General features: G+C 37.3%; 1 protein-coding gene across 3 annotated transcripts in view; it reads left to right on the top strand.

Annotated features, from left to right (window-relative positions):
• The first annotated feature begins 628 nt into the window (after nt 1-628).
• The window catches only part of NCKAP1 (NCK associated protein 1), a 112,405-nt gene continuing 95,941 nt past the window's right edge, over nt 629-17,092 (top strand). Inside the window, exons 1-4 of one of the 3 annotated variants that reach the window (XM_025404073.1) lie at nt 1,224-1,265; nt 1,593-1,727; nt 15,040-15,057; nt 16,121-16,231. In XM_025404073.1, coding sequence (XP_025259858.1) covers nt 1,620-1,727; nt 15,040-15,057; nt 16,121-16,231 — 237 coding nt within the window. In that variant the 5' untranslated portion in view covers nt 1,224-1,265; nt 1,593-1,619. Of the gene's footprint in view, nt 1,728-15,039; nt 15,058-16,120; nt 16,232-17,092 lie in introns of all 3 variants that reach the window. The other 2 variants (XM_025404072.1, XM_025404074.1) reach the window with 2 other exon arrangements.

Below are 17,092 nucleotides of genomic sequence, written 5' to 3'. Positions count from 1 at the left end.
TAAATTTTTTGTATTTTTAAGACTCTTTAGGTACAAAGCATCCATTCAAGGTACCGCAGCTTTATATACAGAATTTCAGGCACACTGGCAGGTATGATTATGGCTTTTTTTGGTGGGAACAGGACTCTTTTAAATGCTCCTTAGATTAAATTCATTCAGTCCACTCCCTCTTTCTTGTTGGAATATTAAAATGAAGACTTCTTACAAATAGTAAATAGTAAATATTTTTTAAAGCTATTCATTACAATTTCCTTTTCAGAAAGTGTTTTGATCAATCCAATGATGGCTTATTACTCTTAGAATGTCTTATTGAATGTGGCCGGACATTTTGTCACTCACTTAAAATTAATGAATATAATATAAAAGATTAACATATCGAGAGAAGGCAAAGCCAAAAATATCAGAGGCCTGAGTCCTCTTGGCTGAAGTTTCTCACCCCAATTACGTAAGTCCTCGATTAGTTCACTTTTGGAATCATGTCTAATACATTTGACAAGGGAGTAGCCTTGGAGTGTAGCTAAGAAGAAATTGATGAGAAAAAAAATGAGATGGCAAAGAAGAGTGTTTCCAAGAAGTGGGGTTTAGGGTGGAGGCTGGAAAAAAATGGGAGCGATTCCTTTATGCATTACACAAACATTTATTTTTTGCCTTCCACATGCCAGGACCTATTGCCTCTCCTCCGGATGGGTGCTCCTCGCCGACAAAGTCTAGATTGTGGTTATCTCAAGAACTTGAGTTACGCTCACTTCCGACCTCCTCTCTCACAAACTGGCTCCAGGCGAGGAGACTGAGGATGGGCTGGGGAGGCTGGCAGAGGCGATCCCCGCCTCGCGGAGCACATCTGCTGTGTTCTGCGGGGAGCGCCTGTCAAGCAGTGGGAGGAAAAAGCGCTTGGAGCCACCGGCCCACTCTTAAGCGTAACTCGCCTGGAAAACACCCCACCTCCCAGCAGAGTTCTGCCGGTTTCTTTAGGAGGGTGGTGCGGAAAAGCAACTTTTGGGAACTTGAAGGAGAGGGGTGTGGGGCGAAGTGAAAAGAGCGCAGAACGCGACCCCACTCCGTCCCCGCTTGGGACTCCCATCCCGGCATCAGGCGTAGTGGGCGGGGTCCCGGCCAGGGCCAGGGCCAGGGCCAGAGCGGCGGCGGCGAGGCCAGGCCGAGGGCCCGCAGGCCGCTGTTCCCCGTCCGGCCTCGCGGGGGCGCCGGCGCTGCCGATCAGGTGACCAAGCGCCCGTCCGGGGCTGCGGGAAGCGGCCTCGTTCTCAGCCGCCGGAGACGCCGCCGCCGCCGCCGCCGCCGCCGCCGCCACACCTAGTGGAGGAGCCGGGCAAGGCGGCTCGTTGGGGGCTGGGGCGGAGAGCGCCGGGGGTGGGGGCGGAAGGGCGGCGGGCGGAAGGCAGAAGGCTGCCGGGGCGCGGGCTGCTGCGGGAGAAGGGGCTCCGAGGCGTCCGCCGCGGCTCTCTCTGGTGCCGGCGCGGGATTGGGGCGCGAGGGCCATGGGCGCGCTCTCCTAAGGCGGAGGTCGCGGGCGGGAGGGGAGGAGGCCCGAGGGAGGCTGCTGCGGAGGCCGCGGGCCAGTGACTGGGCGCGAGGCGGCCGGCGGCGGCGGCGGCACCACCATGTCGCGCTCAGTGCTGCAGCCCAGTCAGCAGAAGCTGGCGGAGAAGCTCACCATCCTCAACGACCGGGGCGTCGGCATGCTCACCCGCCTCTACAACATCAAGAAGGTGCGCACGGGCCGGGGAGGCCGCGGCGGGGGCGGGCGGGCCCGGGAGGGATGAAGGGCAAGGGAGGCCATGGGGTGGGGGCGGGGGCCGGCGGGCGGCTCCGGGTGCAGAAATCTCGGCGTCGCTGCCCCAGGCCCGGCCCGGGGTCGCCTGGATGCGCCGCGGCCTAATGCGGAGTCCCGGGCGCCTCTCCCGGTGGTTCGCCGGCCGGCCGAAGGCAGAGAAGCCATTTCCCGGCTCCCAGCGGCGGGATCCGGCGCTGGGCCCGGCATGGGGTAGGGGAGCCGCTGGGAGCCGGGAACTGTCCCCTCCTCGGCACCCCCGCCCCCAGGACGGGGCCCATAGGAAAGGGAGGATGGTGTGTGGGCGAAATTGTAGGTGGATAGGAAAACTTGAGCGTTCCATATTCTGGCGGAGATGGCAGCAGTGAACAGGCATTACTCCCGACATCCCCATTTTTTGGTGTGGGAATGTGGGTAGGGAAGGGCTGATTGGATGAATCCGGTATCCCCTCCACTTTGCCACTTTATTTCAGATTGCTAAATAAAAAGCCATTGAGAGTGTGTTGACGATTTGGGATTATTTCATTTTGAAGGTGGAGAGGAGGGGGAAGTGAGGGTGGAACCAGTTTTCTGAAATGCTTCTAGGCTGTGAGTCACTAGAACTGGAATAACAACCTTCTACTCTTTCCCCTGTACTCCTCCTCATGTTAGATTTTCCAATACCATTTCTTAAAGTTCGGTGTCTGTACAAAATAAAAACCGTAGAAATGTTGCAATTACTGCTGGTTTATAGCATAGTCTGATAATTTGAGCAACTATAGCTAATAAGCCCATATAAAGGCTTTTACATGTCCTCAGTACAGTAAGGAGTGGAAGACCACTGGAAGTTTAGAAAAGTCCATGTAAAGATAGAACAGATGTTACATTCATTATCCTGGGACAAAACAACAAAATCTCTTTCCTCTTAAAGCAAGGTTGGTAAGTTTTAAACAATTTGATAAAGAGAAAAAGAGATATTTGGAAAGTTTAGATCCATTGAGTTTCCAATGTGTCTTTGATGTCATATCTTCATGACTATATTTGTTGGCTTTTTAATATGTCATGAATGTTACCTTTTAATCATAGCCATGGATTGTAGGTTGAGAGGGCTTCTGAAGAAAGGTTTTTTTTTTTTTTTTTTTTTTGGAAATTCATATCCAAGGATTTGAGTGTGAAATTGATTTATTTTTACAATTTGATGTAGACACTAATTCTAAAGAGTGTCCTGGTTTAATGATGATAAATTTTGGGTAAGGACAAAATCTGGTTGCTCACCTGATTGCAAGGATTGATTACTCTAAACCCAGTGCTATCTGGAGAGTAACTGCAACATGCTTATTCAGTTTGTTACTTTTTATGTGGCAGGAGCTCAGTGTCATGACAAAGAAGCCCCTCTGCATTTACAAAGGAGCCTAGGTTATACATTTATATAGGTTAGGAATAATTCAGTTTTAAATAGTATTACTTAGAGGTTGCATTGACCTGAACTGTTTGGGGAGATTTTGCTGCTTAGAAAACTTGGAAATTGATTCCTATATGAATTTTGTCGAAAAAACGAGCAAGTCAAACATTATGAAAGTTGCTAGACCTGTGGTATTGTGGTTTAGAGGAAATGGTTATGATGGTTTCTAAAAGAGGAAGTGAGAGTAACATCAAAAGTGATTTGGGTATTTGAGCAAAATACCTTTTCTAAGCATTCATTAAACATTTTTATAGGATAAATGCAATCAAGCTTTAATATCCCACCTTCATAAATAAGATTAAATGAAATTCTAGGCATTTGAACTCTTGTAATTCCAGTTCATTGTCTTTTCTCAAAAGCACTGTTTTTTCACTTCCTGTTTTGAGAAGCTTCAGGCTCTTGTATTATTGAACTTGTGAAAGTTAAAATGAGTTGAGTGTGATCATTATTATATCCATGTCAAATATTTTGATTTATTGAAACGTTATATTTTAGCACTTACCTTATATTTTTAGTTTCTTAAGAAATACATTGCCTACCTTGCTTGAGAATTTTCTCTGGGCAGGGACAGTGTAATTTTTGAAATACTAGAGTATTTAGGGCCTTATCTGATACTGGAGGCCTTCAGTTAGGCCAGGTTGAAATGAATGAATTATTTCCCTCCTCTCTCTCGAAACCTGTGTGCTCTAGTTTTAATAATAATAGCTTTGGGTTTGCTCCCTTTGTGTAATTTTGCATGTAAATGAATCAGATAAGATTTTGGATCTTTCAGCCTATAGAATTGTCTGTGAGTCTGGCATATCTTCCCAGCTGGCTAGGGATTGAAACATTTGTTCAAATATCTTGCCAAAGAAGTGAGTAAGATCTGTTCACCATGTGTTTATTAGGTTCATGCTGTCTACATTCTTACTGCATTATAAACCACATAATCTTTTCACTCTCAACCTCCTTTAGTCCAAAAAAAAAAAAAAAAAAAACCTTCCACCTCATAATACATGTTTGCCAATCAATTATCACATTTTCATTAATGCATGTGATTGTCTACCAGATCTTTTTACTCTATTTAAATTGGAAGTATACCGTGGAAATGTTTTAATGAACGTGAACAGTGAAAAAGAGTTAAGTAAAATAACTTAACTATTTTCAATAATATGCTTTGATGCTTACTAGGGGAGTTGGAGCTTGATTACTGAAGAATGGTTTTTTAAAATTTCATCAGTCAAAAATTTTGAGAGCTTAATGTTTACAATTTATGGGAATTTTAGGGAACTTGTAGTTTAATGGAGGATGTAAGAACACGTAAAAGGGAATTTCAGGGAAAAGTCTTGAAGGTGATTGGTAGCTTTACATTTAAATTAACTTGTTGCTTAATTCCTTTTTTTTTTTTTTTTTTTTTTAAATATATGGCTTCCCTTTTTCAGACCTAATAATGTCCCTCACTTATGTAGAGACTTGTAACATTTTTAAAGGTTCTAGCATGGCAGGTTGTGTAGTGGTGGGATTAAGAGCACTGGGCCAGAAGATGAGAGACTTGCATTCCAATCTTCTTTCTGTCACTGACAGTTCTCTAACTTTGGTTAGTAATTTGACTTTCTTGAGCTTCACTTTTCCTCATCTGTAACATGGGGAAAATTAATTGTAAAAGGAACACTAAAGTTTATTCCAGCTCTGTCTTTATGAGTTTATGGTGAAGTGGTAGAGTAGAAATTATGGTTCATTTTAAACAGTAACTGAACTCAGTTTAGTTTTCTGTAATATAGGGAGCATAATGTCTGCCCTACCTACTTCACAGAATTGCTTCTGAAGATAGAGGATGATAATATGTGAAAATAGTATTTAGGAATCTGAGCATCTTTTTTGGGCAACATTTGTTTTTCTGAAATTATATAGCTGTTTAACAAAACTGCCAAATACCAAATACCCAAAGAAAACATTTTGCTCAGTTAAATTTTTGTGTGTATGGTTTACTCATTCTTTTTTTCCTTTTCCTTTCTTTTCCTCCACCATTACCAACATGAGATTGATCTCTGTATTAAAAACATCTCAGTTAATAACTTGTGTCTTTTCCTTCTGTTTTTTTTTTTTTTTTTTGAGACGGAGTCTCGCTCTGTTGCCCGAGCTGGAGTGCAGAGGCCGGATCTCAGCTCACTGCAAGCTCCGCCTCCCGGGTTTACGCTATTCTCCTGCCTCAGCCTCCCGAGTAGCTGGGACTACAGGCGCCCGCCACCTCGCCCGGCTAGATTTTTGTATTTTTTTAGTAGAGACGGGGTTTCACCGTGTTAGCCAGGATGGTCTCGATCTCCTGACCTTGTGATCCGCCCGTCTCGGCCTCCCAAAGTGCTGGGATTACAGGCTTGAGCCACCGCGCCCGGCCATTTTCCTTCTGTTAAATTATTGCCTGGACTGTAAAGGACAGAAAAGGAGGAAGAAAAAAAAAAAATACAACTCTTACAAACTTTTTAAAATGGAATATTGTGGTGGTTTAAATGCAGTTTTACTTCTTTAAAAACATTGGAGGAATATTTTTCTTTTTTTCCCCTATCCTTTTCTGATTTTGGATAAATTTATTTTCTAAGGAAAAATTTAACAGGAGTGGCATTGTAAAATTGAAGGTCTTTAGCTGGTATCTGCTTATTTAGTGGGGGAAGAAAAAATGTTTGTGAAGGGAGCAGTGCAGGGTAAAGGAGGGGAACTGGTTTTAGTCTTACCTTTCAGCATTGTATTTGTTTCCACTTACGGCATTATTTTCTCTTTTAGTCAATCAGATGCAGAAGCATGTTCCAAAGATGCTTAGGAAAAATAATTGTTTTTAATTTTTAAGTAGCAGTGATAAATAATCCATCTTTTGTTTCCTTTATGGAATTGTTAAGTAGCTTTAAAATTTTTTAATGATTACCAGAGGAATATATGTTTATTGTCAAAAACTCAAACATAACATAAATGAGTGACTTCAAAAATTCACTGTCTGCCCATCTTTATAACTTTATAAGCTATTGAATTGTTAGTTTGTAAGTAGGGTTGTATATATGCCGGTTTCAAATGATTCTCCTATTTTAAGTAGAATAACCTATACTGGAAAATACTTCGTTGTTGCATAGTTGATTGTTTTAGGTAGTAATGAAATTGCATCTGTAAAACTGTTTTGTAAGCCATCATATGAGCTATTCTTTCAGTTACTCTCAAATATTGAGGTTTTCCCTTTTATGAGGTTTTCCCTTTTATTTATTCATTTACACTTCATTTATTGAATGTGTTCCCTGGCATGGGGGAAATAGAGGTAAATTAAGATGAAGTCTCTACTGCCAAGAAATTAGTATCTTAGTGGGGAGAGAGATGTATAGATATTTAACTAAAATGCAGTGGGTAAGTAGGATTGTGGGAGTGTTGAGAAGGGAGTTAAAGATTACAATCTGAGAGAGATGGTAAAGAGGAGAGTGACATTTGTACTTGGTTTTGAAGTATGAATAGAAACTTCAGGCAGGCATTGACAGAGACTAACTAGTTACTATTTCTGATTGCAGAGTTTTTATTCAGTAGAATATACAAAGGGTCCCCAACTTGTGATGGTTTGACTTAACGATTTGTTGACTTCTTGTTGGCACAAAAGCTATGGCATGCAGTAGGAAGTGGTATGATACTTTCTTGTGATTTGATACTCTGCAGTGTACTGTATTACCAGATGATTTACTCAACTGTAGTCTAATGTAAGTGTTTAAGGTAGGCTAGGCTAAACTATGAGTAGGTAGGTTAGGTGTGTTAAATGCATTTTCTTCTCTTTTTTTGGAGACAAGGTCTAGTTCTGTCATACAAGCTGGAGTACAGTGGCAGGATCTCAGCTCACTGCAGCCTCTGCCTCCTGGATCAGGCAATCCTCCCACGTCAGCCTTCCAAATAGCTGGGACTATAGGCACATGCCACCATGCCTGGCTAATTTTTGTATTTTTTTTTGGTAGAGTTGGGGTTTCACCGTGTTGCCGAGGCTAGTCTCTATCTCCTGGGGTCAAGTGATCCACTCGCTTCAGCCTCCCAAAGTACTCTTTGGGAGTACTTTCCTGGCTGATTTATGATATTTTCAATTAAAGATAGGTTTATTGGAATGTAACCCTATTGTTAAGTTGAGGAGCATCTGTGTAAAGATAACAAAATACAGTCATACTGCATAATGATATTTCACATAACACCTAAATGGTGGACTGCATATACACAGTAGTCCAATAATACTGTGTTCTTACTGTATTTTTCCTATGTTTAGATACATTTAGGTACAGAAATACATACATTATGTTACAATTGCCTACAGTATTCTCATTGTACAGGTTTGTAGCATGAAAACAGTAGGCTATATCCCATGTACCCTGGGTGTATAGTAGGCTATATACCATCTAGGTTTATGTACACTCTGATGTTCACACAATGACAGAATCTTCTGATGACATTAAGCAATGCATGACTGTGTAAGAGTATAAAATAGTAATGCTCTTCTTGCCGGCATATAACCTCTAAACTTCACTTATTTTCTAAACATTTTCCTTACTTGCAGAATATTCTGTGAGTTGAGAGAGCTAGATTCTAGATAATGCTCTGATCCTTTTTTTTTAGTTTGAACAAATTATTTAACCTTTCTGGGCTGTAGTTTACTTACAGAGTGAGGAGATCAGTGGTTCTTAGCCAGGGATACATAATAAAATCATCTTGGAAGGTTTTTACAAATTCCATACATCTAGATCCTGACCCAGACTTACTTGAACAGAAAAAAATCCCGGAAATAGTTCCGGTGTTAACTACTGAAAAAAGTGAAATGTAAGTTTTTAAATACCTGTAATTTCTTTTCCTGCTAATTATTAACTGTAGTGATTTAATTTAGTTGTCTGAGTTATAACTAAATTTCTGGAAGGCTGCACATTGGCTCTCTACTAGCAAAACCAGCTCCATGGTACTTATTTGCTCTCAGCTTCTGTTATGCTTCAAGCTGTATTTTTTGGCTTTCTAAGCCATGCTCGTCCTACTGATTCTAACTCTTGTAATCTTAAATAGCTGTTCCAGTTATCTGATGTTTTTGGAATGCACTTTTATTAACCTCATAGGTTAAGAGGAGAATGAAATGAGTTGATCCATAGGAAGTATTAGTACAGTGCCTTGTAACAAGGGTAAGAGCTGAATAAATGGTGGCTGTTGTTACTAGTTCTGTTTCTGGGGCTTGGAACATAGTGGACACTTAATAAATGTTCATTCCCCCCCACCCCCAGATTAAATTAAGCTCAAGACTACCTTTTAGGAAACATTCCTAACTATTCTATTTTACTGCCTGATATAGTTTGATCTCTACTTACTGCTAAGACAAAATAACTATTTGTATTTCAGAAGTATGTGTTCCACAGCAGTCCTTTAAATAACACTTTTTAACAGCAAAGGTATGACAATATATGTACTTTAAAAAACTGCACAAATACCTTTGCTTCATAAACTGAGATGATCCTGTATATTGGAAGCTAAAAACTGTTTAAAGGCAACAGTGACATATATATCTTCTTGTAAATGGAATGGTAATTAATAACTCATTTGAATCACTAAATTTTTTTCTTTTTTTTGAGTCACTAAAATTTTTAAAAAAGAATTTTGAAGTGTATACTGGGTTGAAGTTTTTCAAGTTCATGACTTTCTCAGAACTTGTGTCTAAAGGACAGTAACTGTGATTTCTGTATTTTTAGATCTTTATTATTGACTCCAATTAGGAGATAGTTATTGATAAATTACATTAATTTGAAAGCATTTCCAATAATTTCAGTATACTTTGTTATCAAGCCTCTTAATCCAAGTTATTAGCAGTAGATTGCTCTCTTTTCTTTTGACCTAGCTAAGATAGAGGAAAAGTGCTAACTTAAAGCAGATCGGTTGGCCAAAATATACATCATAACACAGGAGGAAAAAAATAATCGGAAAACTAACTACTGATGAATTTGAGTCTTATTTTGCTCTTGATAGGTTTTCCAGTACTTATGTACAATTTTCATACTGTAATATTTTCCTTATTAAAAAATTGGAACATAAAATAATGATAGGTATATATTACTTTTACATTCCATAATTTCAGGTAATGTCTACTCTTCCTCTAGGTATTTTAATTTCACTTTGTTGAAAGCTCAGGGAAGAATCTTTGTCCCTTTATTCCTTCAATTTTGCAAAATACGTGGTGTTTCTTAGTTATTAAGTCAAAGTTAAATTCCTCTTTCTAGTATAAATTGGCCACATTTTGTGTTTTCCTCATCATCCTTGACATTATTCAGATGGAGCTGGCTTCTGTGCCCTCACAAATAGCATTCTCACTCTGACCCCTGAGACATTGTTCATATTTTTTCAGTTAATTCGTTGTACTAGAAAATCATTTTTTTCTTCCATATTTTGGCATTTTTTCCAGAATTGTACTAGAAAATAATTGTTCTTCCATATTTTGGCAAAGAAATGTGTTTTATTCCTGAGTTAGAATAGGAATTAAAAAATAAAACTGAAGCTAGGCACAGTAATAGTGCATGCTTGTAATCCCAGGTACTTAGGAGGCTGAGGCAGAAGGATCTCTTGAGACCATGAGTTCAAGTCCAGCCTGGGCAATATAGCAAGATGCTGTCTCGGAAAAGTAAAACGGATTGAACTGATCAGATTTTTACTGTGATAGCAACTGCTTCCTGAGGTTAGCAGCTGAAGTTTTGAATAAGTGGAGCATGTTTTTAAACATTATTTTTGGGAGGGGACATATATTTTTAGATAAGCTTTTCTAGTGTTTTGGAATCAGGTACGAGTTTCTCTGTAGGTCCTGTCAGTAGTTGTGAAATCTTGATCAAGTTACTTAATTTTTCAGAAGCTCCTTTCCTTTCTGTTGAGTAATAGTTTAGATAATTTCTAAAGTACAAGTGTTTTGCACAGTAAATGTTCTTTTTACTTCTAACACCTTTATCTTGATTATTTTGTTGTTGTTTTTCCTTCTCTTTCTCTCTCTCTTTCTTTTTTTTTTTTTTCCTCGAGTCAGGGTCTCACTCTTGCCCAGGCTGGAGTTTGCAGTGGTTGTGAAGAGGGCTCACTATAGACTCAACCTCCCTGGCTCAAGCAATCCTTCCATTTTAGTCTCCCCAGTCATTGGAACCACAGACATTTACCACCACGTTTGGCTAATTTTTAAATATTTTGTAGAGACAGGGTCTCAAACTTGTGGGCTCCAGCAGTTCTCCCACCTTGGCCTCCCCAAGTGCTGGGATTGCAGGTGTGAGCTACTGAGCAGTCTGTTTTTTTGTGTCTTGATTGTTGCTTAATCTCTTATGAATAGATAGAGGAATTTTAAAAATCTCTCTCTCTATTTTTTTGTCATCATGGTAAGTTCTTGGAAAAACAGTAACATTAACCACGTAAAGTTAAGCTGTGGTATGTAATCTTATCCTGTAACAGCTTGAGGAAAGGCCTCAGTACGGGGGTTTGTGGTAGAGTGGCAGAAAGATTTGTTTTAAAGTCATATTTTAAAATGGCATAGAGTCTAGGCTTGATGTTTCTAATCAAAGATGTTTGTTTTGTGGCCCAGATAATATATTGTATAGTTTTCTGAAACATCCTTGTCCTTTATTTTTACTAATAACATCAGATTTATGTTTTAAAAGGAACTTATAGATACTGAATTGACTACTGACCTATAATTTTTTTTTTGTTTTTGAGATACAATTTCACTCTTGTCGCCCAGGCTGGAGTGCAGTGGCGCGATCTTGGCTCACTGCAACCTCTGCCTTCTGGGTTCAAGCGATTCTGCCCTCACCTCCCGAGTAGCTGGGATTGCAGGCGCCAGACCATGCCTGGCTTTTTTTTTTTTTTTTTTTTTTTTGTATTTTTAATAGACGGGGTTTCACCATGTTGGCTAGGCTGGTCTCGAACTCCTGACCTCGTGATCTGCCCGCCTTGGCCTCCCAAAGTGCTGGGATTACAGGCGTGAGCCACTGAGCCCAGCCTAGAGTTGTTTTTATGGAAAATCTTGTTTCCGTAATTGAGAACTCACTATGTATATACATGTATATAAAGAAGTTTTATTTAAAAAATTATTTAGAACTTATTTATTAACTACATGTGTGCCAGGTACCAAAATAAACAGTTTATGTGTATCTTATCTTTTAAATATCTTAACAGTGTACCCTATGCAGTAGGTAGTAATAATATCCTCAATTTATAGGTTAGTTAACTGAGGCTGAGAGGTTAGGCAACTTGCCTCAGGTCATATAGGCTATTATCCACTGGACCCAAGAGACAAGACTTTTAATTATTATGTTTAAGTGTATCCTTTAACATTACTATAATTTTATCTGCCACATTAAATAGTCCTAACTTTTAAAAGATTATAATTAGAATATTCATGGAGAATAAAGTTCCAATTCTGAGAACTGGAAATTTAACTATATAAATACTTAAATTTATTTTAGATCTTCTGAAATTTGAAATTATAGTATTTTATGTTTTATGAAAATATGCTGACTCAAGATAAAGTAAAACAGGGTACTTGGGGAAGTTTTCATTTTTCAATTCTGTACTTTATACATAGTTTTCTTTCTGTGTAGTGAAATACCTCTTTTAATCAATTCTCTGAAAAAGTTTTTTATGGTAGGGCTATAAAATTCAGGGATTCAGACATCATTTTACATTGTATTCACCTTTCCTTTTTTTCTATTTTTGGGAGTATGGGGGAATAGAAATGCTCAGATGTTCAATTGAATTGGTAATATGTTAAATCTTTTGATTAAGTCTTTGTGGTAAGCCTTTCTGAAATATATTAGTCTAAAATGTTTTGATAACTAAATATAATAGCGTATTTAGTTTTTAAAAATTTGGTAGTTCAAAAGGAGATGACTTTGAGTTAAGGATTAATTTTGTGTAATGTTGTAGATGTAATAGGGAGATACATGGTTTCAAGTATACCAATAGCAGGCTGTTTTCTGAAACTGCAAGTTGTGATTTTTTTGTCCTCAAAATGAAAGTTTTTTGAGTTTGGGTGGGGAATAAGATGAATTTTTATAAAGTATAACTTCTGGTTAGTTGGAATTTTGCTATACTGTTTTAGTATAGTAGGAAACCTTAAAATTTAAAAAAAAAATTTTTTTTGTAGAGATAGGATCTTGCTGTGTTGCCCAGGCTTGTCTCTAGTTTCTGTCCTCAAGTGATCCTCCCACCTGAGCCTCCCAAAGTGCCAGGATTACAGTTGTGAGCCACCATGCCCAATCAGCCTTCTTACCTGAATTATTTGTTATGGTTCTTTGCCAGGATATAGTTCATCTAGCTGATAACTTTTAGTCATGTCAGTTTATTTTTTTCATATACTTCTTTTTTGCCTAAGTATTCCCCATACAAGTGTCTCTCTTGTTATTAAGCAAATAAATCAAGTAAGTGGATTTTAGAAAAAGATAAGATGGGGCCCATTACTTCTGTATCTATTAACCTCTTATTTTTTATTGGCATTTTTTGGGTGCTCTTGGTATGCCAAATACTCTTATAAAGTCTGCAGATACACTTTCATGTAGTGAACATAAAAACTTTTTAGCATAGGTTGTAATTATTATGCGTTTAACAGATGAAGAAACTGAGGCACAGATAGGGAGAATCACTTGCTCATGGGTACAGAGCTGTTAAGTGATGGAGCCAAGATTTTGAACATGGACAGCCTGTCTTGAAACTCAGGTTCTTAACAATTAGGTTAAACTCTGTACAGTTACAACAAATGTAGACTTTAGACTGTGTTTAGGCTATATTTAGATGTTTAGGCTTGAATTGAATAAAGAAAACATTTGAGAGAGAGAATTGTGTTTAATAGTTGCATGAGAAAGTTAACACTAACTTGCTAGTTCTATATATATTATGATATAAAGACTGTTACTACGATGATTACTATTCATATTAGACTTGGATAATTATTATCATCATTATAGCTATTATTAAAAAGCAGCTAGCATTTTTAGAGCACTTATGTGCTTATCATTTTGCTAAATGCTTTACATGGATTCTTTATCTCCTAGTCCTTGTAATAACCCTGTGAGGTAAGTACTAATTTCCCCATTTTACAGGCGAAGAAACATAGATTAGGAGATATTTTGTAATATATTCTAGGTCCCATGGCTAGTAAGTCATGAAAATTGAAACTCAGCCAGTTTTATTCCAGAATATTTGTTTTTAACCTTTGAGGCATACTGCCTCCCAATTAAGTATGTTAGATAATGTCTACTGAGCAGTGTGGAAAAGGTAAAAGGTAAATCTATTCCAGGGAAAGCAGATTATATGGTCCTTTATTTATTTATTTTTTATTATTTTTTTAGTTTTAAGAGACAGAGCTTCACTCTGTGGCCCAGGCTGCGGTACAGTGGTGTGATTATAGCTCTGTAGCCTTGAACTCCTGAGCTCAAGTGATCTTCCTCCCTCAGCTTCCCAAGTAGCTAGGAGTATAGTTGTGCACCACCACGCCCTTATAATTTTTTTTTTTCTCTTAAAGCCCTGAGCTTACTTCTCTACAACCTCATTTAAAACATTTTTTTTGTAGAGACAGGGTCATGCTATGTTGCCCAGACTAGTCTCCAACTTCTGGCTTAAGCCCCTTAGCCCCTAGTGCTGTAATTATAGGTGTGAGCCACTGGACTCGGACAAAATAAAATTCTGTTCTTTTTGTTTTCAGTGTAAGAAGGAAGAGCTGCTCATTTATATATGTATATGTGTGTATACACACACACGCTTGTTTGGTTATCAACCAAAGAAGTTGTTTATATGTTTACATTCTTAAACAGTAAAATTTGTGATTGTGGGAAATGGATATGGTGATCTGTCATTTTCATTGTATGTGGTAGTCCCTAATAGAGGAATGGATAGCTAAATTTTTCCATAGTTAGAATATGAAAGATAATACTTATGAAAAAACTGTACATAATTTGGAATCACTTTAGGATTTTGCACTACCTCAAGCATGTTTATGATACTTGATTTTTATTATGCGATTGATGTAAGGCAATGCTAATCTATAGCTATTTGTGTTTGGGCAAACTTTTAGTTATATGGTTATTCTTAGCTATTATATAATATTTGGGGGGAAGAATATAAATTGGAAGATTTTAAGAATATTTTAAAGAAATGATAGTCTACTCAGGGAAAGTTGGATATATTTTAATATTTATGATGTTGAAATGGAATATACATAGTTGTAATGTCAATCTGGTTAAAGATTATGAAGTTCTACATTTCTTAAGATTTTGTTTTATTTCATTATATTTGAGAATTAAGAGCTTTCTTACTGCATTCCTATTTCCATTTGGAAAATGTAGGAATGTTAACATTGATTTTTATACTTTGGCGTGGTAGGAAGTTAGGTGATGTTTGAAAAATAGTTTCAATTTGAGCTGAAATACAAAAGTCATCCAATAACGATTTATTTTTATTCTCGGCTACCGTTTCTTTTTAAGGTATGTAAAATTTCACTGATGGTTTTGCTCCTGTTTTTATAGCTGCATGTAGTCTTTATTTTCCTTCTTTCTAGTATTATTTTAAGTTGGTTTAGAAAGAGCACCAAGAAACTGACCTGATTGTACACGTACACAGTAGTATTTATATGAATAGTATAAACTCTATAAATTTATTTTATACTAAAACTCGCTACTTAGAATACCTTTAAAATTGTAGCACCATATAATTCTAATCTTGTTCTGTTTTTCATAGTCTGCAGTGCATAAGTTTTCTTCTGAAACGTGTATCATAGTTTGACAATCATTGTTTACACGTAATTTTCTCTCTTTTTATTACAATGCTTCCCCAGCAAGGACAAGTTTGGAAGGTTTGCAAAGCTTTTCACCTTCCCTCTGCCCGCTTGCCCGCTTTCAGATCAGTTTCATGTTTCATAACTTCTCTTTCTGCAATCCACAACATAGCCATAGTAAACAATGGAAAAATATAAAATTGCAGTAGTATATTTCCTCACACATGGCAGACAGATACAACTTTTCAAAGGACACATCCTTTTTAAAACGCAATAAAAAGAAGTTAAATCGAAATATTATAATTTTAGTAATTCCCTAAGGAATAACATCTCACTAGGAAGCAGTTAATTAAATGTCACATAATGAAACAAGAACAGTATTCAAGATTATATTCTGTATTGTAGTAGTTCAGGTAGAAAGTTCTTTCTAATAATAATACCTTACATTTGTATAGTGCCTTATGGTTTACTGCAGAGAATGCTGTACTGCTGATATGGTCAAAATGTAAACATATCCATTTGTTCTGTGCTTATGATATATAGAACAGATGTAGATTCATTGTTTGAAGTGCTGCTGGTATGATGGAAAACAGTGTTGTAACTCAGATACTCAGAGGATCAGGCAACACACCTTAGCACTATAAAGACAATTTTAGCAGCTTCCAGTTCTTTTGAACTAGGGCTCTTGTATTAAAATGTTTCAAGTGAATGAGGAAAACATTTTGGAAAAGACATTTAAACATAAGCTTTTATTTTATAACACTTAGAAAGAAACATGTCTAGTACTCTACTGAATATTTAATTTTGTAATATTTTATTAGCTTCAGATGAATACAATCCTACCTCAAACCAAGAATTTTTTTTTCTTTTTCTTTTTTTTAGGTTTGAGCTTTTTCCTTCACTGCTGTTCTGCGCTAACTGCTTTGAAACTTTCCATGCATTTTTTTTTCAGTAGAAGAACATCTCTGTACTGTCTCCCATTGCATATTTCAGCTGTGACAATCCCTGCACTTTGCCTATTCATTTTATCACCTGCTCACCAAAAACAATAAATATCTCTTTAATTTCTAATTGCAGATTTGCTATTTTTGATTTTAGAAGAAGGGTGCATTTCACTTTTTTTATTACTGTTGTTTTATAGGCATGTGGGGACCCCAAGGCAAAACCATCCTACCTTATCGACAAAAACCTGGAATCTGCTGTGAAATTCATAGTCAGAAAATTCCCTGCTGTAGAAACCCGCAACAACAATGTAAGTTATCTAAATTTTTCTATTACTTGATTTTAACCATCTTTTAGATAAACAGTGGTCAACACAGTGCTTATAGTAGCTCTTATTTACCTAATTGTTAACATTTTGATATACAGATTATATACCTTAAGAGTTTTTTTTGAGACAATATTCTTGTGTCTGAGACCAGGAAAAATAACTCTTATCGACATTGCCACTTTATTACAGAAAAGATAAGATCTTAGATTCCTATATATTTATTCCCTTTCAAATTGCAACAAGAGTAAGGTAATAGATATGTATATATTCCAAATTCTTGTGTGACTACTTGGGATGTTTTTCTTTCTTATAGTCATAAACTTCCTGTTGAAGTTAGTAAATGTCTTCATAGAGCTTCTGTTGTTTTAAGTAATTAGCTGTGTTTAGTTTTAAAATGTATTTGTTTTTCTGGTATTTTTGTAATTGACAATGGTTTCTAAAGATTAAATAGTATAAGAAAATGATTGTGTTAGGGTCTTTATTATCCTCATATTACTTTTCATGTGGGAAAGTTTTTCTTAGTATACTGAAGAATGGTCATATTCAGAGTCTTTCTGATATGTTTACATATCTTTATAATAATTTCTATGAATAACTACTTTTGGGAAATTAGTTATTTTTTGCCTCAGTGTGGTATTTTCATATAAATTTTGACTCAGAATCTTTCTGCCTGTCTTCTCTTTTTATTTTTTTCTCTGATATTTTCTTGTTACTATCTTTGCTGCCTCTTTTGCTTTACGTACAAATTTAGTTTAGAAATTTCCTCTCACATATGATCTTCGATTTTGAGAAGCTCTGTTGAAAAGATATATTGTCAGCTGGTCCAAAAATAGTGAGTTATCT

This window comes from Theropithecus gelada, chromosome 12 (genome assembly GCF_003255815.1).
Source record: "Theropithecus gelada isolate Dixy chromosome 12, Tgel_1.0, whole genome shotgun sequence".
Lineage (NCBI taxonomy): Eukaryota > Metazoa > Chordata > Mammalia > Primates > Cercopithecidae > Theropithecus > Theropithecus gelada.
This window is presented reverse-complemented; position numbering and strand designations above follow the sequence as displayed.